The 27,919-nt window shown below is 42.9% G+C and overlaps 1 protein-coding gene across 1 annotated transcript; it reads right to left on the reverse strand.

Annotated features, from left to right (window-relative positions):
* Window positions 1–2,301: 2,301 nt before the first annotated feature.
* On the reverse strand, window positions 2,302–22,342 carry MKRN2OS (MKRN2 opposite strand). The gene is made up of 4 exons (XM_073592374.1): window positions 22,025–22,342; window positions 20,461–20,510; window positions 6,364–6,526; window positions 2,302–2,927 (listed from the first exon to the last, which is right to left on the reverse strand). Exons 1-4 carry the CDS (start codon window positions 22,300–22,302, stop codon window positions 2,708–2,710), a joined length of 711 nt encoding a protein of 236 aa, XP_073448475.1. The 5' UTR covers window positions 22,303–22,342; the 3' UTR covers window positions 2,302–2,707.
* Window positions 22,343–27,919: the final 5,577 nt, after the last annotated feature.

A 27,919-nucleotide genomic window follows, 5' to 3' on the forward strand; every position in this document is an offset into this window, starting at 1 on the left:
TAATTTTTGATGTAATTGTAAATTTTAATAAAAGAAGCAAGTTTGTTTGCAGTATTACACTATTGTGGTTTTAATTTTTTGGGGGAATCCATATCTGGCTTATAATGAGATGGGGTTCTGAGACACCTGGAGTGAAAGCAGAAGAAGGATATGTTGCTAGGCTTTGAGCTGTCCATCCATCCGTGTAAAATCTAATGCAGTTTTAGCCAAAATATTCTTATTCGGGCAACTGTAGCTAATGAGTGTATGTCCATGAGTTGGTGGTGGGCTGCACTCTATTAATCAAGTCACAGCAGTGAAAACAAGAACATAGAAAGGGTGGACATAGATTGCAAAGGGCCAACGACTATGTGGACTGTGGTTTATTAAATGGACAATTTTTATGTTTACCCAGGGATTCTCACATAATATATTTTGTGTGTTCATGCATTAATTGTAGTTTAACACATTTTTGTGTAGTGAGAGTTCTCCCATTGCATTGTATATTCATTGTCTGATTGTTTACCCCTTTTTTCATTTTATTTTTAGTCACATTTGGAGATTAGTGCTGTATTGAATAAGGAATAACCTTATACTTATTATTATGAACAATGGCCCAAAGCCTGTATATAATGTATTTGTTATACTATACAGCATAAAAAAAATCCATGTGAAAGCCACTACTCCATTTTTTCCCTTATGCCGCGTACACACGAGCTGACTTTTCGACCGTGTGTGGGCTTCATCGGACCTGCCGGACTTTAGATTTGGAACATGTTTCAAATCTGTACGTCGGAACTCCGCCGGACCCTGTTCCTAACGAAAAGTCCGCTCGTCTGTATGCTAGTCAGACGGACGAAAAACTAGGCTAGGGCAGCTATTGGCTACTGGCTATCAACTTCCTTATTTTAGTCCAGTCGTATGTCATCACGTACGAATCCGTCGGACTTTGGTGTGATCGTGTGTAGGCAAGTCCGTTTGTTTAGAAAGTCCGTTGAAAAGTCCGCCCGTGTGTACGCTGCATTAGAGGTGAGTCTGTCCAATAATTAGACAATAAATCTAGATGTGCATATGCTAATATGCATACACTTACTCTTGTATGAAGCACAAATGAATTTGGACACTGTCGTATATTTAATGCATAGACCAAATCACATGCGTAGCAGACTAGTTAAAGTGTAAATGTCAGAAACCCTCATACGTTAGCTACACTCCCTTTCCTTAGAAAACGGTAAAGTAATGTACGATGTGTATATCATCATATACTGAATATCTCAGATGTATATATATAATATACTGTATATCTCTTTCTTTGTGTAGTCTACAAAGAGAGCTGGAAACTCTGCTGACAGATAAATGTCAACCCTGGCAACATCTGCTCAAGGGATTTCTGGCAGTATCAACAGCTATTTTTGTGCACCTATTGAACAGGTGAAATAAAACACTTTCAACTGTATATTTAACCAGACCAAAAGGGAGTATATAATTCATTGTTAAGGTTTGCATACACTTTATTGCAGGGATTAACACTAAAGAGGAGTTTAGGGTGAATTTAGCACCATACAATACCTCCAATCTGAGTAAAAGGAAATCTCTTTTTGTAAATTAATTTGTACAATATTATTTTTTAGAGATCTCTGCCAGCTAAAAGATATGGTGTGTATCCATTATACAATTCAACCAGGAGCTATAGAAAAGAAGCACCTTGTAAAATCCATGATGAGATCACCAAAATCTCATTACTTGGTACTTAAAGTGATACCAAAGTCACGTTTTTTTTTTCTTTAAAAATAACAAAAATGTTATAGTTACCTGCTCTGTGAAGTGGTTTTGCACAGAACAACCTGGATCCTCCCCTTCTGGGGTCCCTTGCTGGTGCTCCTGGCCCTCACTCCTGTTGAGTGCCCCCCACTGCAAGCAGCTTGCTATAGGGGCACCCGAGCCGATCCGCAGCTCTGTGTGCCCATTCAGACACAGAGCTGTGGTTGGGCCCCAACCCCTTTCTCTCCTCATTGGCTAACTGAATTTGATTGACAGCAGCAGGCGCCAATGGAGCCGCTCAGCCAATCAGGAGGGAGAGTCCCGGATGGCCGAGTCACTCGTGCAACATCACTGGCCAGAGATGGAGCTCAGGTAAGTATTAGGGGGGCTGAGGGGGGCTGCTGCACGCAGAAGGTGTTTTTATTTATTTATGCCTAGAATACATTAAGATAAAAATCCTTCTGCCTTTACAACCACTTTAAAGCAGAAATAAAGGGAAGAATACTGTAATATGGAGAGCCTGAGATCACCAGCCAGACATTTGTAAAAGTAAATCATTTTTATTAGTCACTCAAAACACACAAACACACATAACTTCCTTCAGCAAAAATAAAGGCAAACAGTGCATAGTCCTTGTATAACTTAGACCACAAAATGGCTCACTGCCAGTATCTCTGTCTCACACTTGGGTTTAGGGTTCCCATCTGTTGTGGGGTACAAGGCAAGATTGCAGGAGCTCAGCAAAACAGAGTGTCAGTCACCAGACAAAATATTCTATTTTTACCTACCGGTACATCTGCCTATTTTTTTGTCCTGCAAGCCTGCCCTGTGGTTTCATTTTTTTTTCAAATATTTATATCCCCATAGTGCATAAAATGTAGAGAACATACTGTATGTAACAAATCGAAGAATCGGTGCTTGTATAACAGGATAGTTCTGTCATCATATACCATTTTATCCATAAAAATCATCTGAGGATGGAATTTCTGAAGTGATCAGTGATGTAATAAGCATTCTGGGTCACCTCATGACATAGGGTGATGTATTTTGAGGCTCGTCTAGTTCTTGGTAAAACAAATCTTTCTGTAAATTCATCTTTGCTGAACGTTTTCTTTTCCTGGAGATGCAGCAGGCTGTTGATAAATGCCAGAGCAAAAGTGTAACAGTTGTGGTTTTGTTCATCATATCTATAAGAGAACACAACAACTTTTTAAACCATTCATTATTCAGGACACATAAAACACAACCTTTTATCAGTGATTTTAAGGGGCCTATGTATAAAAAGTTGGCTGAACCAATGTGACATACATTCGCACAGCTCCAATGAAATGTGCCGTATTCTGTGTTATAGAACAGCGGTCTCCAAACTTTCTAGACAAAGGGCCAGTTTACTGTCCCTCAGACTTTAGGGGCACCAAACTTTTTTGACTGTGGTCAATAAAAGTAGAAAATGCCCCAGCGCCAGTGGAGGTAAACAATCCCTTGGGCTTGGTGGTCAGATGAGTAAATAAATTACATAGCACCTGTGGTAAGAATGAAGAGGAAAACTGCCCCATCTATGATGTCAGTGAGAGGAACAGTGCCTCTTCATTGGTGTCAGTGGAAGGAGTAGTGTCCTAGTGTTGGTGTCAGTGGAAGGAACAGGCCCCATTGTTGGTGTCAGTGGGAGAAATAGTGCCCTATCATTGGTGTCAGTGGGAGGGAGGAATAAAGCTCCATCTTTGGTGTCTGACCCATCGTAGGGTGGCGGGGGAAGGAATAGTGCCCCATTGCTGGTGTCAGTAGAAGGAATTGTTCTCCATCGTTGGTGTCAGTGGAATAGTGACCCATCTTTGATGTCAGTGGAAAGAATAGGGCTCCATCGTTGGTGTCAGTGAAAAAAAATTATGCTCCACTGTTGGTGTAAGTGAAAGGAAATGGTACTTCAACATTGGTGTCAGTGGGAGGAACCCACTGACCACGCAGCAACCTACATGGTCAGCTTTCCTGTTTGCCTTACCCAGGAACACTGCTGGAGTGGTGACGGGTAGTCAGGAATATCAATTTGTGATGCATTGTTGTTACATGCTCTTTTATTTTGAATCACATTGTAATTGTGCAATCTTAATGAAACCTATAATAAATACCTTTTAGTACTGGATTACGCTATGTGTATCTTTGTTCTCTGCTTGTGACGAGCAAACATCTAGATGGATTACATGCAGAGAGCTGACAACACCCATTGCAAGCCAAGTGTATAACCCAGGATCATCTGACGGAATGTATGCAGTGAGCAGACATCATCCATTGACAAATAAGCGTATAACCCAGTATCATCTGGTAAGTGCATTTCCTAGGGGGATTGTGACACTTGCAGTGTGGAGTAGGCGATTGTTTTGAATTACTATCTGCAACGTTTTTTCTGTGATGGACAATCCTACATTTACATCTGTCTCATTTTATATATAAAGTGGACTTCATACTTATTTAACTATTTTAGTGAACGTTTAACAAATCCTAAAAGGTTTGGATTATTTTAGCGCTGCTAATGTTATGGTATTTGTTGCTGTGACATATTTCTGCTTTAGTGTTTTATTGTTATAGTAGCTGCTCTTGTTATTTTAAAGTAACACACTTTCCATGAGCGCTGAGGGAGAGATACCGACTGAGTGTTGAATTATTTCTAATTTTTCTGCCAACTGTTATAGAACTATGATATCTCAAATGATCGTAAGCGCCATTGAAAGGTCATAAGACAGTATTTGTTTTTAAGTACCATAATCAGGGACAAAAAAGGCATTTTAGCCACCTAATGACGCTTATGAACATACAAGATCGTTATACAACTCCAACAACTCTTTTTTTTTTTTTTTTTTTAAATTGTTTTTATTCAATTTTCCAACACACAATACATATACAACTTAACAACAACTACTATGGTGTATAACCGATATGATATATACAGCAAATGACATGGTATTACATCGTGGAGAGCGACTTATTTATAAGCTGACTCATAGTGTATCATTACCAATATATCTTCCCATATTTCAAGACAGACTTCCCATCCATTCTTTAATGTAATACTAACGGACTCTCAGAGGTCTGTAATAATCAGCCTTGCCATATTACAGTGTACATTAACCAGCTGTGTCTTCTTTATCCAGCCAGACACGCCAGACTCTGTCGTATTTTGCCGGGCATCCTCTATTTGAATAGGTATCTTTATAAAGGGGAAGACTGGTATTTATCAGGTTTTCCCACTGCGTCAACGAAGGAAGGGTGGTTTTCTTCCATTGTAGGGCAATGGATTTGCGGGCATAGAAGAGTAATAAACCGACCAGTGTATGTTTTGCTATCATTGGTATGGGTGTGTCAATCAGTCCCAGAAGACAGATTTCCATAGCACAGGGCAGTGCGGTGGATGCAACCCTATTTACCACTTCTAGCACCTCACTCCAGTATTGCTGGATTTGTGGACAATGCCAAAAAATATGTGAAAAGTCACCTGGGGAGATACCACATTTCCAACACTCCGCCGAACATGAAGGGTTCATTTTAGAAAGTCTATATGGGGTAAAATAAGCTCTATGAACTATTTTAAATTGGATAAGGCGATCCCTCATAGAAACTAGTGATCTGAAGGGAAAATCCCAGACATCGTCCCAATCGTCACTATCTAGCGCAGGAATATCACGCTGCCAGTTGGACCAAATCTTGTCAAGCTGTGGAAGAGACACATAAACCAAATGCTCGTATAGCTGTGAGGTAGGTTTTTCTGCACATTTCGTTCTTAGTGTTTTTTCTAATCCGGATTGGACCATGATACTGGCAGCGTGAGGAAATTGTGCAGCAAATGCATGTGACAGTTGGTGGTAACGAAAATGATAATGAGGTGGTAAATTATATGTCAAAGAGAGTTGTGGAAAAGAAAACAATGTCATATGTGGTGCTATATTGGAGAGGGCTTTTATACCATATTTGGTCCATGCATATGGGTCAGGAAGTTTGTACATATGAGGTAGGGTGGGGTTCAGCCATATCGGAGTATTAGGAGAGAACTCGTTTGCTTTATACTTTTCTATGGCCAAACCTGCCTGCCAAGCCCGCAGGGTGGTGTGCATTGAGGGAGTCAGAGGATACGGGGCCCGGAGACCCCTAAATAAAAGAAGTTGTAGAGCTTCCAACGAGCCTAATATCGTCGCTTCTAGTACTGTGGACGAGTTAGTTTTGTCAGGGTGCAACCACCAGGTTGCCGTCACCAGTTGAGTGGCAAAAAATTTTTTATAGCAATCAGGAAATGCCATACCACCCTGCGTTGTCGGCCGCATTAAGGTTGCTAAACGATATCTGGGTGGTGAGAGGCCCCATATAAAGGATGAGAATAGTTGATTAAGTTTATTAAAAAAGGATTTGGGCAACAACTCTTTTTTAAATAACTTCCAAGCATTGCATTTTCTTTTTTCTGTATGAATTTTCCAGTAGGAACATTTTCTTTTTTCTGTATGAATTTTCCAATAGGAACACGCACATATCCCTGTGATTCTTACTAGTGCTGAAATTGCTGGAAAAAGATACTGCACAGGCTGAAAAAGTGAAATATTGCACGAGAAGAGAAAAGATATGTAATCTTGGCAAACATACCGGTAAGAATGCCATTTGTCAGCAGATGAGATCTCTTCCAGATAAGAATCCCATTGGTGGATCAGAGCGTACTGATCTGGTGGGACTAGTGGTACACTCACACATTGTTCCCAGCCTGTACTGTCTTTGTGGATTCCCGATTCATTGTAATGATGAACAGTTCCTAGGGAATCAACCATGAGATGCATAATAAAGTTGTGTTGTATGAACTGTATCCCTCTCTTTACTTAGCAGTTCACTGTAGAGATAATTAGTGTCTAATTGCAGAGGAAATCCTAACAAGTAGTCTTGACATTTGGCCCTCTTCTGGATCTTTACAGTATATATAACATTTAGACCCCTTTCACACTGGAGCGATTTGCAGGTGCTCCTCATTACCTCCTATTTAGTGGCCACCAGTGTTTAGGATGTATCCCCTTCAGTTCTCCCACATAGAGGAGTTCAGCTCCCATGGTTGAGACAAAGGATCTTTCATTCTATTACTAGTGTAGGACCCACTAATTCGGGGTACTTTGTCGCAGTAAGTGGGCTTAGCACTATATGACCATATAGTGTGACCAAACCCCTGTATTTTTTGAATATGTTCAGGTTTTAACTAGCCCTACAGGAAATGTCATTCTTGTATGTGTGCGCTGTAAAATATTTTGTACTGTTTGTAGGTCTTATAGCAGCACCATCTTGAATTTAAACGCATTGTATGGTGTGCCCCCCAAATATGTTCTTGTATATTGTAATAGGCCCTGATCAGGTTTTTTGGGCTGAAGCACCCCTACCCCTCCTCATTACCTCCTATTTAGTGGCCACCAGTGTTTAGGATGTATCCCCTTCAGTTCTCCCACATAGAGGAGTTCAGCTCCCATGGTTGAGACAAAGGATCTTCCATTCTATTACTAGTGTAGGACCCACTAATTCGGGGTACTTTGTCGCAGTAAGTGGGCTTAGCACTATATGACCATATAGTGTGACCAAACCCCCGTATTTTTTTAATATGTTCAGGTTTTAACTAGCCCTGCAGGAAATGTCATTCTTGCATGTGTGCGCTGTAAAATATTTTGTACTGTTTGTAGGTCTTATAGCAGCACCATCTTGAATTTAAACGCATTGTATGGTGTGCCCCCCAAATATGTTCTTGTATAACGTTAAAAATAGCGCCTGCAAACCGCCCCAAAACAGCTGCTCCATTCACTCCAGTGTGAAAGCCCTCGGGCTTTCACACTGGAGCGGTGCGCTGGCAGAGCATCAGAAAAAGTCCTGCCAGCAGCTTCTTTGGAGTGGTGAACTTATTACTACCATCTATCTATATCAACATGTTACTTTACCATTCTATACTACATATCACATGCCATATATTATGATCAACTCGTTAACAAAATATGACTTCTTTTTTTTTTTTCCCACTTTTTTCCCTTTTTTATCTCCTTCTTTAACCATAAGAACCTCATGTTTATACCAACGGAAGAAAAAAAACACAAAAAAAAACCAAAACAATTTCTCTCTCTCCCAAACCACCACAGCCGACTGCACATACCGCTTTATCTGTCTTCTCCACCCCCTTCCCTGTATGCCAGATAGGGGGCCCATATCTTCTGATATTTCACATCATGTTCTTTCAACATCATAGTAAGATTTTCCATTTGTTGAATTTCTGTAATTCTAGCAAACCACTGTGCTCTGGATGGGAGAATATCACTCTTCCACAGAACAGGTATACATGCCCTCACCGCCGTGAGAAGATGTTTCAGCAATGAATTTTTATACTTTTCCACAGACATAGGAACATCGTTCAGCAAAAAGGCTGCCGGTCTTTCTCCAAGAGACACACCTGTAATTGTTTTAACCATTTCTGCTACCATTCTCCAGAACTCTTTAATTTTCGCACAGTCCCAAAAAATGTGTAACATAGTACCCTCCGCGTCCCGATACTGCCAGCATACATCTGAGACCTGGGGAAATATGCGATGCAATACTGACGGTGTTCTATACCATCTGGTAAGGATTTTATATCCTCCCTCCTGATACCTACTCACCACTGAGGCCTTGTAGGTAGATAGCAAAATCCTATCCTTCTGCTTTTGGGAGACTGTAACCCCCAAATCCCTTTCCCACGCCTGGATAAAGGTGAGGTCTTGTGGTGCTTCTAATCCAACAGGATTTGGCATAAAAATGTGACAGGGAATGCCTCAATAATTCCCCATCTAAACATAGTTGCTCAAAACTAGATAATGTCCGTACTTCCGAATATATGTTTAATTTTGATCGAATAAAGACGCATAGTTGCGTCATCCTGAAACAATCTAGTTCTGGTATTAGCTCAAATTCCATCTCCCTTCTTGTCATTAAACGATTATCTACTGAAAAATGTATAAGCCTATTTTTACCCCTTCTCCGTATGGCCTCAAATCGCGCATCTGTCATACCTGGCTGAAAAGCCGGCGTACCCAGAATTGGAACCATAGGGCTCGGGTATAGCGACAAAGTCGTATTTTTGAAAATCTTTTTAACTGTTCGTAACGTAGCGCCTACCGTTGGATGTTTCCTCACTGCCTTTGGGATATCAATCTCCGCAAGCCAAACCAACCCCTCCAGAGGGATATCTATCGTCGCCTGTTCCATTTGAACCCATGGTTTCCTCTTATCAATTACATACCAATCCACCACTCTGGCTAGATGTGAGGCTTCCTGATATCTAAATGGGTCCGGGAAACCAATCCCTCCCTTTTCTTTAGGGAGCGATAAGATAGCTTTGCGTACTTTTGCTGGTTTCCCAGCCCAGATAAACCTCAGGAAGCTCGATCGAAGGTCTCTTCAAAAATTTGGGGGGATCTTAATTGGAAGGGTGGAAGGGTTTGCAACAAATACAAAAGCCTTGGCATCACATTCATCTTTATAATATTTGTCTTCCCAAACCATGTAAAAACTTCCTTATCCCATCGGAGAGAAAAGAGAAAGAGAGAGAGAAAAAAATTAATAAATAAAAAACCCCTAACCCCCCCTCCTTTGAGAGGGTAGTTAACCCGGCGCAGCTTTTCGGACCCGTCAACTATCCTCTGAGTGAAAGAAAAAAAAAAACCCAACCCCCCTCCTTTGAGAGGGTAATTAGCTCGGCGCTGCTTTTCAGACCCGTCAACTATCCTTGGAGTGGAAAAAAAAACGACTCCGACTTTTCCTCCACCTGGAGGAGAGGCATTTATTATGGGTGGTGTTGTCAAGCAGGCAGAAATCTGAGCTGTAGTATCTTCAGCAGTGCACTCTTATCATATTATGACATTTGTTAAAGTAAAAAAAAAACAATATCTATACCATGAAAAGAATCATTATTCAATTTAACCAATTCTAAACCCCCTATAACAAAGTTTTATATTTAACAATCACAAATCTATATCCCATGGTCTCAGTGTTGTCTATTAACCTCCTACCATTAACATATTGACTACAATATATATTCCATCACTTCTATCTATAAACTGCTACTTGGGAGACTGATCTCTTTCAACCCTGATTTTCCTGATTAGGTTCCCCATTCTTATCTCTATTTCTCCCTATTGTCCTTTCCTACCCTCTTATCATCAGGGCCTATAAAAGGAAAAAAAGAAAAAGCAGAGAGGGGGAAAAAAAGTGTATACCCCCCCCCCAACTCCCATACTCTACCCCCTCCCCCAACTCCCATACTCTACCCCCTCCCCCGTCCACCCCCCCCCCCCATCTTGTGATCCGGTGTATACCCCCCCCCACTCCCATACTCATTCCCCCTCCCCCCCATCATGTGATCAACACAAAAAAAAGGAAAACCAAAAGCCCCATGTGCAAAAATAAAAAAAAAAACTTTGTGAAATATTCTTTATTCAAACTATGTGCCCCCCACTCCCCTTATCTTAAAGAGCAATCACACTTTAAACTCCCACCTTCAATTGTACCCCACAAAACTTATAATCAAAGCAAACATTTTGTGTTGAATATCACAATACCACAATCATGAAAAAAAAAAATAGGAATTTATTTCCCTTTTTCCCCTTTCCTTTCCCCCTCTCCTTCCCCCATCCCCCTCCTCCCCTCCAAGGGAAAAACCCCTTCCATTATTCAGTTTCAGTTCTCAAAAAGACGGGAGAATGTTCTTAAAATCCCCTCGCATTAAAAAAGATAAGAAGAAAAAGTGAGACATATAAAGACATATAAAGTCCCTCTAATGCCCTGTACACACGGCCGGACTTTTCGACCAAACTTGTCCGACGGAACAAATCTGTCGGACAATTCGACCGTGTGTGGGCTTCATCAGACCTGCAGCGGACCTTTTCTGTCGAAAATGTGACGGACTTTAGATTTAGAACATGTTTCAAATCTTTCCGACGGACTCGAGTCGAAAAATCAGTTCGTCTGTATACTAGTCCAACGGACGAAAACCGACACTAGGGCAGCTATTGGCTACTTGCTATGAACTTCCTTATTCTAGTTCGATCGTACGTCATCAAGGTCAAATCCGTCAGACTTTGGTGTGACTGTGTGTAGACAAGTCCGATTCAACGGAAGTCCGTCGAAAAGTCTGTCGAAAGTCCGTCGAAAAGTCCGACGTGATTCAGTCTGTCGAAAGTCCAGTCGTGTGTACACAGCATAACTCTGAGATTTATAAAGCAAGCTAATTAAACATTGTGATCTGCCTAGAATGTCCTTCTCCCTTGATGTTTCCTTTGCTGCATAGATCCTCTTTCCATAGCTATTGGCAAATCTATCCCTCAAATTAAAGCTGAAGTCTGCAGTTAACGCACATCTTATTTGTTTCATTTCAAATCCCTTGTGGTGGTGTATAGAGCCAAAAAGATTAGAATCGTGTCGATGTCCCAACATTTATGGACTTGACTGTATGTTGTTCCTTCTACTTCTGCTTCTATTTTTATATACAGTCAGGTCCATAAATATTGAGACAGCAACACAATTCTAATCTTTTTCACTCTATACACCACCACAATGGATTTGAAATGAAACCAACAAGATGTGCTTTAACTGCAGACTTTCAGCTTTAATTTGAGGGTATTTACATCCAAATCAGGTGAATGGTGTAGGAGTTACAACAGTTTGTATATGTGCCTCCCACTTTTTAAGGGACCAAAAGTAATGGGACAATTGGCTGCTCAGCTGTCCCATGGCCAGGTGTGTGTTATTCCCTCATTATCCCATTTACAAGGAGCAGATAAAAGGTCCAGAGTTCATTTCAAGTGTGCAATTTGCATTTGGAATCTGTTGCTGTCAACTCTCAATATGAGATCCAAAGAGCTGTCACTATCAGTGAAGCAAGCCATCATTAGGCTGAAAAAACAAAACAAACCCATCAGAGAGATAGCAAAAATATTAGGTGTGGCCAAATCAACTGTTTGGAACATCAGTAAAAAGAAAAAACACATTGGTGAGCTCAGCAGCACCAAAAGACCCGGAAAAAGCAAAAATTAATTAACAAGTTAATTATAAACCGCGCTCCTTTAAATGTGCAAGTGTAAAATCACTCTATTATGAAAACAATGAAATAGTGAAATAATACCAGTGATAATAAGTGCTAACTAAGTGAAACATTAAATAATCATAGTGAAAAATGCAAATAAATTGCTGAAATGATCAAAATATAAAGTGAAAAAAATATATAAAGTAAAAAAAATGAAAGATAAAGATAAATGTAAAGTCCGAATTAGTGTCCAAAATATCAATATGTACACAAATATTCCAAACTGATAAAAATCAATCATGTAAACAGAACTTCTGGAAAATTAAGCTTCTGGGCAGATCTTCATTGGGTTCAGCAGAGCATCAAATAGTATTCAATCACCATCACCAGCCACACAGCCTACTCACCAGATAGAGGTGACTCCCATGACAGGAGTCAAACGCGCTTTGGAGACAACCAACGGGGCTTCTCACGGTCACGGCTAAGTGCAGACGCTGGAACTCGGATGCTGGAACTCAGGTGTCTTGATTAGCACTAAGGCTACTTGGATGCAAACAGCCGAACGTAGGTGTTTGACCTCTTTTTACAGCAAGTCAAAATCCGCTTTGGAAAAAAACAGATGGATTCCTGGGTTTACACCCCTCCACTTTAAACCTTCCTTCGGATAGGCTGGAGATACAGGGACAGACTGGTAACAGCCTCTTTCACTTTCTCTTGGAGCAGGGCTGATATGATGGATCTCAGATTATAGAGATCGTGTGTGCCTGGTGTATTAGCCTGCCGGCAGTGCTGGTTCCCACTCACACTCCGATCCAAGGACAAAAATATCCTCTTCCTATCCCAGAGGATATCTTTGTCCTTGGATCGGGGTGTGTGTGGGAACCAGCGCTGCCGGCAGGCTAATGCACCAGGCACACACGATCTCTATAATCTGAGATCCATCACATCCGCCCTGCTCCAAGAGAAAGTGAAAGAGGCTGTTACCAGTCTGTCCCTGTATCTCCAGCCTATCCGAAGGAAGGTTTAAAGTGGAGGGGTGTAAACCCAGGAATCCATCTGTTTTTTTCCAAAGCAGATTTTGACTTGCTGTAAAAAGAGGTCAAACACCTACGTTCGGCTGTTTGCATCCAAGTAGCCTTAGTGCTAATCAAGACACCTGAGTTCCAGCATCCGAGTTCCAGCGTCTGCACTTAGCCGTGACCGTGAGAAGCCCCGTTGGTTGTCTCCAAAGCGCGTTTGACTCCTGTCATGGGAGTCACCTCTATCTGGTGAGTAGGCTGTGTGGCTGGTGATGGTGATTGAATACTATTTGATGCTCTGCTGAACCCAATGAAGATCTGCCCAGAAGCTTAATTTTCCAGACGTTCTGTTTACATGATTGATTTTTATCAGTTTGGAATATTTGTGTACATATTGATATTTTGGACACTAATTCGGACTTTACATTTATCTTTATCTTTCATTTTTTTCAATTTATATATTTTTTTCACTTTATATTTTGATCATTTCAGCAATTTATTTGCATTTTTCACTATGATGATTTAATGTTTCACTTAGTTAGCAGTTATTATCACTGGTATTATTTCACTATTTCATTGTTTTCATAATAGAGTGATTTTACACTTGCACATTTAAAGGAGCGCGGTTTATAATTAACTTGTTAATTAATTTTTGCTTTTTCACCATTTTATAACGTGCTGCTCCCTAAGTAACTTATTCATATGCGTGAGTGGGTAATTACTACCATTTTTTTAATTTAAAAGACTCGGAATACCATGGAAAACAACTGTGCTGGATGACCGAAGAATTCTTTCCCTGGTAAACAAAACACCCTTCACAACAGTTAGCCAGATCAAGAACACTCTCCAGGAGGTAGGTGTATTTGTCAAAGTCAACAATCAAGAGAAGACTTCACCAGAGAGAATACAGAGGGTTCACCACAAGAAGTAAACCATTGGTGAGCCTCAAAAACAGGAAGGCCAGATTAGAGTTTGCCAAACAACATCTAAAAAAGCCTTCACAGTTCTGGAAGAACATCCTATGGATGGATGAGACCAAGATCAACTTGTACCAGAGTGATGGGAAGAGAAGGGTATGGAGAAGGAAAGGAACTGCTCATGATCCAAAGCATACCACCTCATCAGTGAAGCATGGTGGTGGTAGTGTCATGTATGGGCATGTATGGCTGCCAGTGGAACTGGTTCTCTTGTATTTATTGATGATGTGACTGCTGACAAAAGCAGCAGGATGAATTCTGAAGTGTTTCGGGCAATATTATCTGCTCATATTCAGCAAAATGCCTCAGAACTCATTGGACGGCGCTTCACAGTGCAGATGGACAATGACCCGAAGCATACTGCGAAAGAAACCAAAGAGTTTTTTAAGGGAAAGAAGTGGAATGTTATGCAATGGCCAAGTCAATCACCTGACCTGAATCCAATTGAGCATGCATTTCACTTGCTGAAGACAAAACTGAAGGGAAAATGCCCCAAGAACAAGCAGGAACTGAAGACAGTTGCAGTAGAGGCCTGGCAGAGCATCACCAGGGATGAAACCCAGCGTCAGGTGATGTTCATGCGTTCCAGACTTCAGTCTGTAATTGACTGCAAAGGATTTGCAACCAAGTATTAAAAAGTGAAAGTTTGATGGATGATTGTTAATCTGTCCCATTACTTTTGGTCCCTTAAAAAGTGGGAGGCACATATACAAACTGTTGTAATTCCTACACCGTTCACCTTATTTGGATGTAAATACCCTCAAATTAAAGCTGAAAGTCAGCAGTTAAAGCACATCTTGTTTGTTTCATTTCAAATCCATTGTGGTAGTGTATAGAGCCAAAAAGATTAGAATTGTGTCGATGTCCCAATATTTATGGACCTGACTGTATATATACAGTATCTCACAAAAGTGAGTACACCCCTCACATTTTTGTAAATATTTTATGCTATCTTTTCCTGTGACAACACTGAAGAAATTACACTTTGTTACAATGTAAAGTAGTGAGTGTACAGCTTGTATAACAGTGTAAATTTGCTGTCCCCTCAAAATAACTCAACACACAGCCATTAATGTCTAAACCACTGGCAACAAAAGTGAGTACAACCCTAAGTGAAAATGTACAAATTGGGCCCAATTAGTCATTTTCCCTCCCTGGTGTCATGTGACTTGTTAGTGTTACAGGGTCTTTGGTGTTATCACTCTCACTCTCTCATACTGGTCACTGGAAGTTCAACATGGCACCTCATGGCAAGGAACTCTCTGAGGATCTGAAAAAAAATAATTGTTGCTCTACATAAAGATAGCCTAGGCTATAAGAAGATTGCCAAGACCCTGAAACTGAGCTGCAGCATGGTGGCCAAGATCTAACAGCGGTTTAACAGGACAGGTTCCACTCAGAACAGGCCTCGCAATGGTTGACTAAAGAAGTTGAGTGCACGTGCTCAGCATCATATCCAGAGGTTGTCTTTGGGAAATAGACGTTATGCGTTTCGCCAGCATTGCTGCAGAGGTTGAAGGGGTGGGGGGTCAGCCTGTCAATGCTCAGACCATACGCCGCACACTGCATCAAATTGGTCTGCATGGCTGTCGTCCCAGAAGGAAGCCTCTTCTAAAGTTGATGCACAAGAAAGCCCATAAACAGTTTGCTGAAGACAAGCAGACTAAGGACATGGATTACTGGAACCATGTCCTGTGGTCTGATGAGACCAAGATAAACTTATTTGGTTCAGATGGTGTCTGTCCCATCTTGCCCCCCTTCCCGTCCTCTCCTTCCCCTCCCCCCCCCCTTCCCACCTTTCCCTCTCTTGTTTTCCTTCCCCTTCCCTTTTCCCCCCCCTCTCCCCCTTTCCCCCATCCCCTGCCCCCCCCTCTCCCCTTTTTCCCCCCCCCCCCTCCCCCCCCCTCTCCTCCCTTCTCCTTTCCCCCCCCTTTTTCCTCCCCCAACACACACCCCCCCACACCACCCCCCCCCTTTTGCCCCTCCCCCCCTCCTCTCCTCCCCCTTGTTCAACCCCCCCCCTTTTTCCCCTTTCTCTCCTCCCCCCCCCTTCCCCCCCCCCTTTCCCATTTTCCTCCCCTATTTCCCTTCCCCCTTCTTACCCCTCTCCTCTTTCCTATTTCTTTCCTTCTCCCCCTTGCCCCCAATTATTTCCCTCGTTTACACTAACTACTATCCCCCCCCCTTGTTACCCCCAACCAGCCAACATATTGGACCCCTCATTCGCCATTTTGTTATCCATTCAGGGAATTTCGCACAATCCCCCTTGCCCGCCGCGGGGGAGTTATGTTTGGGCAGCTGGTTGCCGCACATATTCACCTAGATATAGGGTAAGCCACTTTTTTATTCACCTCTTATGTTGTTTTTTCTACATGCTGTATTATGATTGTTGTCTGCATATTGTCTGCATTATTATGTATTATTTTTTCATAGATTGGTCCTCCTGAGGAAGCGGTAATACCGCGAAACTACCGCGAAACTAGTCGAGAACCAGACCATTCTATACCCTGTAAACAACAGATGCCTCTTGGGCAATTCCGAGCCTCTGTTTTTGCAATTTTAACAAGTACACTATGTAATTTCTCTGTCTTTGTAATAAATCCTTTTACCTAACTGTTCATTGTTATTTATCTGTACCGATATAGTCCAGTCTTTTCCAGGGTGGGAGCACGCTTGGGCCAACATCAGCCACTGTCCCCTTGATCCCACTCTTCCTTGCCTTTGTATATTAATTTGGATGATGGTACGTTTTTAACAATTATTACTCTCGATTACATGAGGCTATACTCAAAAAATTTGTACACAGCCATTAATGTCTAAACCCGCTGGCAACAAAAGTGAGTACACCCCTAAGTGAAAATGTCCAAATTGTAAAGAAAGAGTCAATATTTTGTGTGGCCACCATTATTTTTCAGCACTGCCTTAACCCTCTTGGGCATGGAGTTCACCAGAGCTTCACAGGTTGCCACTGAAGTCCTCTTCCACTCCTCCATGATGACATCATAGAGCTGGTGGATGTTAGAGATGTTGCGCCCCTCCACCTTCCGTTTGAGGATGCCCCACAGATGCTCAATAGGGTTTAGGTCTGGAGACATGATTGGCCAGTCACCTTTACCCTCAACTTCAGCTTCTTTAGCAAGGCACTGGTCGTCTTGGAGGTGTGTTTGGGGTTGTTATCATGTTGGAATACTGCCCTGCGGCCCAGTCTCCGAAGGGAGGGGATCATGCTCTGCTTCAGTATGTCACAGTACATGTTGGCATTCATGGTTCCCTCAATGAACTGTAGCTCCCTAGTGCCGGCAGCACTCATGCAGCCCCAGACCATGACACTCCCACCACCATGCTTGACTGTAGGCAAGACATACTTGTCTTTATACTGCTCTCCTGGTTGCCACCAAACACGCTTGACACCATCTGAACCAAATAAGTTTATCTTGGTCTCATCAGACCACAGGACATGGTTCCAGTAATCCATGTCCTTAGTCTGCTTGTCTTCAGCAAACTGTTTATGGGCTTTCTTGTGCATCAACTTTAGAAGAGGCTTCCTTCTGGGACGACAGCCATGCAGACCAATTTGATGCAGTGTGCGGCGTATGGTCTGAGCATTGACACGGAGCCCCCCACCCCTTCAACCTCTGCAGCAATGCTGGCGAAACGCATAACGTCTATTTCCCAAAGACAACCTCTGGATATGATGCTGAGCACGTGCACTCAACTTCTTTAGTCAACCATTGCGAGGCCTGTTCTGAGTGGAACCTGTCCTGTTAAACCGCTGTTAGATCTTGGCCACCATGCTGCAGCTCAGTTTCAGGGTCTTGGCAATCTTCTTATAGCCTAGGCTATCTTTATGTAGAGCAACAATTATTTTTTTTCAGATCCTCAGAGAGTTCCTTGCCATGAGGTGCCATGTTGAACTTCCAGTGACCAGTATGAGAGAGTGAGAGTGATAACACCAAAGACCCTGTAACACTAACAAGTCACATGACACCAGGGAGGGAAAATGACTAATTGGGCCCAATTTGTACATTTTCACTTAGGGTTGTACTCACTTTTGTTGCCAGTGGTTTAGACATTAATGGCTGTGTGTTGAGTTATTTTGAGGGGACAGCAAATTTACACTGTTTTACAAGCTGTACACTCACTACTGTACATTGTAACAAAGTGTAATTTCTTCAGTGTTGTCACATGAAAAGATAGAATAAAATTTTTACAAAAATGTGAGGGTGTACTCACTTTTTGTGAGCTACTGAATATATATATACATATATACGGTATATATATATATATATATATATATATATATATATATATATATATATATATATATATATATATATATATTGTATGTAGCGCAGACCCTTGATTTGCCCCAGGTTCTCTTCCAATTCGGGTGTACTGGCAGCCAGGCACATGACCACACTCGGACAGTGTGTGTCTAATTATGTTATGGTAGAAGCCCTGATGCAGCACTGAGAGCAAGTGTCTAAAATTGTAAATTAGAATTTCTATTGCTAATAAACTTTCCAAAATTGGCTTTGGAAGAGCAGTAAATCTTAGGTTTTATATAAAAAATTGCATTAGTTCACTGTTGTTGGCATAATAAATGCTATAACACAAAACTAAAATCTCCTTTTCCACTACATGGTACACACTTCCACAATAATCTGAATATATCAAATGGTCTTTAGTTAGAGTGACAGAAGATGATATGATATTCATACAGCTCACTTCAATGCAAAAATGTTATTTTCAGAATGCACATTTTTATATTTAAAAGTTGAAGTACTGTACCCAAATTTTAGTGACGTAAAAGAACTAGATTAAGATTTTTGCTAAAATAACAAATGCAAAGTGTAATTTCTTCAGTGTTGTCACATGAAAAGATATAAAATATTTACAAAAATGTGAGGGGTGTACTCACTTTGTGAGATACTGTAAATTAAGTATTGAACACATCACCATTTTTCTAGGTAAATATATTCTAAAGGTCCTATTGACATTCAGTTTTCACCACATGTCAGTAACAAGCCAATCCATACATACAAAGAAACCAAAACAAATAAGTTCATAAATTAAGTTATGTGCAATAAAATGGAATGATACAGGGAAAAGGTATTGAACATGTGAAGAAAGGGAGGTGCAAGAAAGGGAGTTGTAAAAGCGAATGGAAAGCCAAGACATCGGTTGAAATCTATATCAGTAATTAGAAAGCAATCCTGCCCCTTGTCAGTATAAATTAATACCAACTTGTTCAGTCTCAACTGATGGCCTATAAAAAGGTGTCTCATTACCAAGGTGTCACACAAGAAACATCCCATGATGGGTAAAAGCAAAAAGCTCTCTCAAGATCTTTGCAACCTTATTGTTGCAAAACATACTGATGGCATTGGTTACAGAAGGATTTCTAAACTTTTGAATGTTCCAGTGAGCACTGTTGGGGGCATAATCCAGAAGTGGAAAGAACATAATTTCATCATAAACCTGCCACAACCAGGTGCTCCTTGCAAGATTTCTGACAGAAGAGTGAAAATAATTAGAAGAATAAGAAGAGTTGTCCAAGAGCCACGGAACACTTCTTGAGAACTTCAGAAAGACTTGGAATTGGCAGGTACAATTGTTTCAAAGAAAACAATAAGTAATGCACTTATCTGCCAAGGCCACTCAGACAGTCCCACTGCTCAATGACCAGGCAAGGGGTGTCTTTTTATGCTTTAATACTTGCTGAACTTGGTGTGCAGGGAAGCTTTGGGATACCCCGAATTTAGTGCACAAAGTAACCTGAGAACACTATCTATCCTGTGTACTCTCTTCAGGGCAATCTCCCTCTTGGAAAAGACTAGAAACACAAGCAATCCTGGGATGTCAAGCAAGGGCAGTCCCCATTTCAGCAACACTGAAGCAGATGCTCAAGTGGTTAAAACAGCAGCCAGTCACCAGGATCCCACTTCCTGGCCTCTACTCACAATGTTCCTGGATACTTGGATTCCTCCATCCAAAATCAGCCAGACACTTCTGTGAATCTCCAGGCCAGATCCTCAATCTACCCCCTTGATTTGACGGCTTTCAGAAAATAGACCTCCAGCTTCTACTGAGCTGGGACCTCGATGAACTCCTGCAAACTTCAGCCCCCCCCCCCCCAGCTCCCACTGAGCTGGGACCTCAATGAGCTCCTGCAGACTTCAGGCCCCCAAGCTCCAACTAAGCTGGGACTTTGATGAACTCCTGCAACTTCACCAATCATGCACAGAGGGGCAGAAGCCCTTCGCGCTTGGAAATTCTCCTTCTGGACAAAAACCTGCTGCTCCAGGCCCCAAGCTTTGTATGCCCTCCTCAGCCATTTACTAGGGGCACTCCCCCCCCCCCCCACTCCCCAGGAATTGGCTGATACCACATAATTATTCAGGCAAAGGGTCTGCCTCTTCCAGCCAACTACATTCTAGAATCCACAAGAAGGCAGGGAGAAGTAGTTGAGCCTGCAGCCTGTGAGAACCAGAACAGCCATAAATAATCCCACACTGCTCCAATATTTACAGAGGAGCCAAAAAAGACTAAATTTACCTAAACCTCTCTAGCAACCTATTCTAGGAGGGTGCTACATACTGTATATATACAGTTATAGAAACAATACAGCTTACATGAGGTGTTTTAAATACATGGGAATAAATGGCTTTACCTTTAGAACTGGTAATTCCAACATGGAGGTCTGAGCAGCCATCATATTCTCTGCAAAAAAACAACAAATGTTTTCTGCTCATTTAACAGATTCACATGATGGCTAATGCAGAAATAGATATGATATTTTATTGTAGAGACTTGTTAAAAAACGTGAAACTTACACAAGAACCTTGGGGGATATTGCAGCAGCTGAAAAGTGTGAGGGATGGCAAGTGCCAATTTCTTTCCTTAAGGCTACAATCACACTTCTGAAATGCTTTTAAAGTGTCTATACAATGCAAAGATGTGAATGTAGCCTAGGGGTGGAAAAAATTGTGTTGTTTTATTTGCTTGATTCCAAATAGCACACTTGAAATGAACTCTGGACCTTTTTTCTGCTCCTTGTAAATGGGATAATGAGGGAATAATGCACACCTGGCTATGAACAGCTGAGCAGCCAATTGCCCCATTACTTTTGGTCCCTTAAAAAGTGGGAGGCACATATACAAACTGTTGTAATTCCTACACCGTTCACCTGATTTGGATGTAAATACCCTCAAATTAAAGCTGAAAGTCTGCAGTTAAAGCACATCTTGTTCGCTTCATTTCAAATCCATTGTGGTGGTGTATAGAGCCAAAAAGATTAGAATTGTGTCGATGTCCCAATATTTATGGACCTGACTGTACAAGAATAGAAATTTCTTTTTTATACCAGAGTTTCGTGTCACCTTAATGCGGAGTTCCACCCAAAAATGGAACTGCTTTAAGTGAAGGTGACCCCCTGACATTTGGCATGTCATTTTTTTTGGGGGGGGTGGATACCCTCTTTTTAGAGGGATCCAGCTCCCACTTCCTCCCGGGGCTCCACGGTGCCAGAAGGAAGTTCACCTCTCCCCCCTCCCTCTCGGGAATCATCTGGGACACGTTACAGGTCCTAGATGATTGCCCGTCCAGTCACGGTGCACAGCGCGGCTTGCGCATGCGCAACGTGGCTTACGCATGAGCAGTGCGTGCCCGGCTGTGATGCCACAGCGGGGCGCCCACAGTGACAATGCCGGCGCCACAGAGAAGAGGGGGAGGGGAGCAAGGCTTCATTCGCTCGCATCGCTGGACCGTGGGACAGGTGAGTGTCCAAGTAATAAAAGTTAGCAGCTACACTTTTTGTAGCTGCTGACTTTTATATGGGTGGAACTCCGCTTTAACAGGCCAGTTCTTACTTGATGATTTGACTCCCGTGTGACGTCATCGCGGCCCGGCCAAGCAAGCGGCTGAAGAGTTTGAACCTGGTAGGAAGACTGGGAGAAGATGGCAGCACCCGTGACAGCGCAGTGCTGGAGGGGATCGCTTTATAGGTAAGTCTGCCATATAGTGCTCACACGCTGTACATGCTTGCGCATTATGGCTAAAAGCTCCTCCTGGGGCCCAATTAAAACATTTTTGGGGAAGATTTAATTGTGCTTTAACTTGTGCAATGTCTTAAAATAAAGGAACTGAGCCCGTAATAGTGGACCACAGCTGGAACATAATGTCCATTGTATATATAGTATACAACTGTGACAAAGTGTCATTAATGATTAGCTTACCCCATAAACCGGCCTTGTGTTGGCTTGAGTACAAAGGAGCATTTCTCACTGTGTGCATTGCTGAAAGGGCATGGAATGCTGACCGGAGCCTGCTCCACGTTCCATGAGCTCACTGGATTTTCCCCACAGATAGGACAGTTCTGCGGAACAAAACTGCTGTAAATATCTTTCTCACAATGAGTGAACTTTACCAAACTCGGGGCCAGAGGCTCCATCGTCTCCTGCTCGTCATGATCTCTGTACACTGACATGGCAGCTGTGCCTGGCTCTGACGTCATATGACACAGGAGGGACACACAACACCTGATCCAGACAGGCGACAATGAAAAAGCTGTGCCTGTGACCCTGTGATGAATGAGAAACTGAGGCTTAAAGATTACACACATACATGCATAAAGGAATTAACCCTTTAATTGAGAAGTTTTTTGCATTTTTTGGACCCATGTTTAGAAAATCATTTTAGGTCTGAAGATCACTTAAACCCCCTAAAACTTTATTATTATACATCATTTATACTTTATACATTTTCTGACACCCTGGAGAATAAAATGGAGGGGTAGTTCCAATATTCTATGTTACATGATATAAGCACAACAGTTTATCAAGCACACATTTTCAGTAAAAAATACAAGTTAATTTTAGGGCACACAAATGCAATATATAGATTTTGTTTAATAAATAATAAAAGACAAGGTTGTGCCAAATAAAAAGATGCCCAAAATGTTAAGCCAATTGTGTGCGCCTGTAAATTGGCAACAAACTTCGGTACCCTAATTTTTCCATAGGCGATGATTTAAAAACCCTTTAGTTTAGAGTTATCAGTTTAGAGTTGTGAAAATGGTTGTAAACCCTCCCTAGTGACTTTTAACTATAGCTAAGCCTATTCTAGGCTTACCTATAGGTAGTGGAAATATCTCCTAAACGTGCGCCGTTTAGGAGATATTTCACTTATAGTGCGCTGATGATGTAATCGGCGCATGAGCTGTGAAGAAACAGACCTCCGTGCCGTTTCTTCCCCCAGCATGTGTCGTTACTGACGGCTCCCGTGCACATGCGCGGGAATGACGTCACGCGGCTCCGGCCAGTCACAGAGCTGGAGTCCGTGGCCCCTGGAAGCAATGGATTCGTTTGCAGGTAAGTGTCACATAATGGGCTAGTATGCGATGCATACTAGCCTATTATGCTTTTAATTTGAAGGCTTTGCAGGGAGCAAAAGAGGAAGTAAAACAAATAAGGGTTTACTTCCTCTTTAACTGTAAATGATGGACCTAGAAATATTGCTCTCTCTTTGGTGTACGCGGCGATATGTAACATGTGTGGCACGTTGATGTTTTTGTGTGTAGGTACCCCCGACGCATCTTAGACATGTGCGCCGTCAATAACTGTGTTTCGTTTCGTTCCGTTTCATATTAAAATTAATTTGTAATTTGTGTCCGAAATTCAATTTGGATTCGTAGGAAATACGAATTTTCGTTTGTTTCGTTCGTAAACTTTTCGTAACAATAACGAAAGTTCGTTATGATAAATTTATCATTATGAGGGGCTCCCACCATCCCTGTACTGCTGACTTCCTGGGTTTTTAACCTTTAGTTTTGTTAACTTTTCGTAACAATAACGATAGTTCGTTATGATAAAATTATCCGAAGTTCGTAAACAAAATTTCATATTTCGTACAAAATTCGTATGCATAAAAATTTATATTTCGGATCCTCACGAATTTCTGGAAATTCGTACGAATTTTCGATTCACACAAAACTAATCGCACATGTCTAACGCATCTGTCTATGTTTGTACATGCATGTATGAAGGTGGGGGGGCTCAAAACTTTGGGGGGGTTAAGTTCTTTGGTGTAAATTTATATTTGTATGCTTTTTGTTTTCTTCACTAAACTTTACTTTTTTTTAACAAAAAGGGACAAAAAGCTCTCTATGTTATACTATTTGGTCATGACGCATTCTCTTAATTGCGATGTTAGAGGTATTTTAAACCTTTGATGTCTCTCATAGACCCCTTTCACACTGAGGTGCTTTACGGGCGCTAAAAATAGCACCTTCAAATCGCCTCTCCTCTCACTCCAATGTGAAAGCCAGAAGTCTTTCACATTGGAGCGGTGCGCTGGCAGGACGTCAAAAAAAGTCCTGCTAGAAGCTTCTTTGAGGCGCTTTAGGAGCACTGTATACACCGCTCCTAAATTGCCCTTGCCCATTGAAATCAATTAGCAGCGCTGGCAAAGCGTCGCTGCACCTTGCCTGCGCTTTGAACCCTTTTATGGCTGCTAGCGGGGGTTAAAAGCACCCCCCGCTAGAGGCCGAAAAGCGCCGCCTAAAAGACGGTAAAGCGTCGCTAAAAATACCTTTACCGCTGACCTCCGGGCGCTGCAAGTGTGAAAGTGCTCTTACCGTTCATTAAAGATAAAGGAGAACAGATTGGAGCTCCATTAGGTTCTTTTGCTGGTCTCAGCAGCCAGGGAAAGTGACGGCCAAACCGAGAGGTGATGTAATGCACATTCAGGGTTCTCACTAGGTGTGGGAGATCAGCAAATGAACCTTCACTAGTCATTGGCTCAGTCCATATATACACTGCATTTACATCTGCTCCTGAAGAAGCGAGCAGAAACGCGTTGAGTTATACGATGCTTGTGTATTATTGTACATCAACAATTTGAAATATATATATGTATGTGACCGCTTAGTAATGTTGTGTTTTATCACTGCCAAATGGTTTGGCACCTCTGTTCATGCATTTCATATACGATGAATGTTGTACAATTTTAATACGTTTATAAACCATGTTTACTTAGTATACTCTCATTGACCTTTTTGTGCTCACCTCATTTATAGTCCAGCGAGCGTAATTCTTCTTTGTTGCACTTCATTTGGGGATGGAGGTGTGTCATTAGCAACAGCAGACCATTTTATTTTGTTCCAGGGACCAGTGTTACCAAACATGAAAGAAAATCCCACATTTTGAACAGTCATCATAACAGAGAGGGTTCATTCACACTAGCAGTAGAGGGCTGGTAAAACTCTGTGGTTGCCGTGTTTTTACAGCCTCCAAACCGACCTCCTTTACATACTTACCAACTGTCCCGGATTTCCCGGGACTTTCCCGGGATTTGGACTCTTTTCCCGAGTTTACTGTTTCCCGGGAAATGTCCCGAGAAATCAGTTTTTTACGAATTTTCGCTGCCGCCGCTAGAGGTCTGCGGCCGGTGGGCCGGCCGCCATTTTTAAGGAGACCAGGAACGGCTGGGTGGCTAGACGAAGCTCCTGCGTCGCCGCCCACCCAGCGCCCCGCTCCGCCTTGCCCTGCCTACCCCCCGCTGCCGGTCTGTTACGGAAAGGTAAGTGGGGCACAGCTGGGGACACCTGATGTTGGGGGGGCACCAGTGGGGACACCTGATGTTAGCGGGGGACACCGCTGGGGACATCTGATGCAAGGGGGGGCTCCGCTGGGGACATCTGATGTAAGGGGGGGCTCCGCTGGGAACATCTGATGTAAGGGGGGCTCTGCTCGGGACACCTGATGTAAGGGGGGGCTCCGCTGGTGACACCTGATGTAACGGGGGGCTCCGCTGGTGACACCTGATGTAAGGGGGCTACGCTGGTGACACCTGATGTAAAGGGGGCTCCGCTGGGGACATCTGATGTAAGGGGGGCTGCGCTGGTGACACCTGATGTAAGGGGGGGCTCCGCTGGGGACATCTGATGTAAGGGGGGGCTCCGCTGGTGACACCTGATGTAAGGGGGGCTCCGCTGGTGACACCTGATGTAAGGGGGGCTCCGCTGGTGACACCTGATGTAAGGGGGGGCTTCGCTGGTGACACCTGATGTAAGGGGTGCTCCGCTGGGGACATCTGATATAAGGGGGGACTCCGCTGGTGACATCTGGTGTGAGGGAGGGCTCCGCTGGGGACACCTGATGTAAGGGGGGCTCCGCTGGTGACACCTGATGTAAGGGGGGGCTCCGCTGGTGACACCTGATGTAAGGGGGGCTCCACTGGGGACATCTGATGTAAGGGGGGTTCCGCTGGGGACATCTGATGTAAGGGGGGCTCCGCTGGTGACACCTGATGTAAGAGGGGGCTCCGCTGGGGACACCTGATGTAAGGGGGGCTCCGCTGGGGACATCTGATGTAAGGGGGCTCCGCTGGGGACACCTGATGTAAGGGGGGCCTCCGCCGGGGACATCTGATGTAAGGGGGGCTCCGCTGGTGACACCTGATGTAAGGGGGGCTCCGCTGGGGACATCTGATGTAAGGGGGGGCTCCGCTGGGGACATCTGATGCAAGGACAGACTCTGCTGGGGGCACTTGATACAAGGACGGATGGCTGGTGGCAGGCGACATGGCAGGTGACACGCTCAGGGATCCCACTGATTCGGCATTATGGTGAGTTGAATGATTTCATTCAAGATTACAATGTAATAATAGAAATAATGCACTTCAATCATCCTGCCACAATAACAACCATGGTGCCAGGATGATTGAAGCGCTAACACCAGATGTTTGGAGTATCTTTATCTGCTGGCTGTTAAACTTTCTAGAATACACATATTTCCATTGTTGTGTAGGACCTGGGCCTGTTGTCCCTCCATCCCTCTCCCCCCCTTTACCGCTCCATCCCTCATTCATCTCAGACTCTAACCACAACCCCTTTGAGCCACGCCCACTTAAGACACGCCCACTATTTTGCGTAAACCACGCCCATTTGTCGCCGCGGCCCGCGACATTTTTGCTTTCCCCCTGTGCCGCGCCTACAAACGCATGCCCTGCCCCCTAATTATAATAAGACTCTGCCTACAGCCAAAAAAGTGTCCCTAAAAATGTTCAATGTTGGCAACTATGCCTTTAGCTGTGGAATCTGGGGGTGTACACATGCCACAGCAGGAATTATACCCCCTGTCGCTTTTGAGGTGTGTAGCGCCTGGAAAACACAACCCATTCAAGTGATAGGGGCTGCTCTGCAAGTGCGAGTCAACAGCATGCAATGTGCAGTGTTGCAGAATGCTAGTGCTTGGTTCAAGGGATTAAAGCAAATGGTGAGGAGGTAATACAAATGCCTCTTTACCGCCTGTCAAATGCATACCTCCCAACTTTTTGAGATGGGAATGAGGGACACCTATCAGCAAAAGTATGCAGGCATAGGACACACCCCTGGCCACACCTCCTTAAAGGAGAATTGTACAAAAAAACAAGATTTGTTAAACCAACAAGTGCTTTTTTTTAGAACTACTATTCCTTTATATTGGCTTTTGGAATTCACAAATGCAGCAATTTAGAAATCAGATGAAAGGTTTAGTGCTAGAAAACACTTTTTGATAGATAGAAAGTGCATTTTATATACATCTATATAGATCAGACCAAAATGAGGGACAAATGAGAAGGGATGAGGGACAGAGGGACATTGCTCCAAATCAGGGACATTCCCTCAAAAATCAGGGACAGTTGGGAGCTATGCAAATGCTCTTTGAAGAGCGATCAGAATAGGGATTGCTCTTCGGAGATCAAAGCACGTGTGGCCGAGTCCAAATAGAGGAGAAACACAATTCTGGTGACACCCCAGGATTCCTTTAAGGGGAGGGATTTCCATTCACTTTGTCTTTTAGCTATGGGACAGGAAATGAAGGGAAAATTCCCCAATGGGACACACATGGCAAGAAAAAGCTGATGGGGTTATTATAGCACTCCCTTAATCTGTCCAAAATGTTGTTCTCTCGTTGTTGAATGTTTAGTTCGACTTTAATGTGTGTCAGAAAGTAAAAGAACGGGGCCCATAATAATAGACCGCAGCTGGAAGGTAATGGATCACAGATATGAAAAAAAAAAAGAATAACAACAATGCTTATCATAGATTGCTGCAACTATCATGCTTTTCCATGGCAGGTTGCAGGGAA

Source organism: Aquarana catesbeiana, linkage group LG07, assembly GCF_042186555.1.
Source record: "Aquarana catesbeiana isolate 2022-GZ linkage group LG07, ASM4218655v1, whole genome shotgun sequence".
NCBI classification, from domain to species: domain Eukaryota; kingdom Metazoa; phylum Chordata; class Amphibia; order Anura; family Ranidae; genus Aquarana; species Aquarana catesbeiana.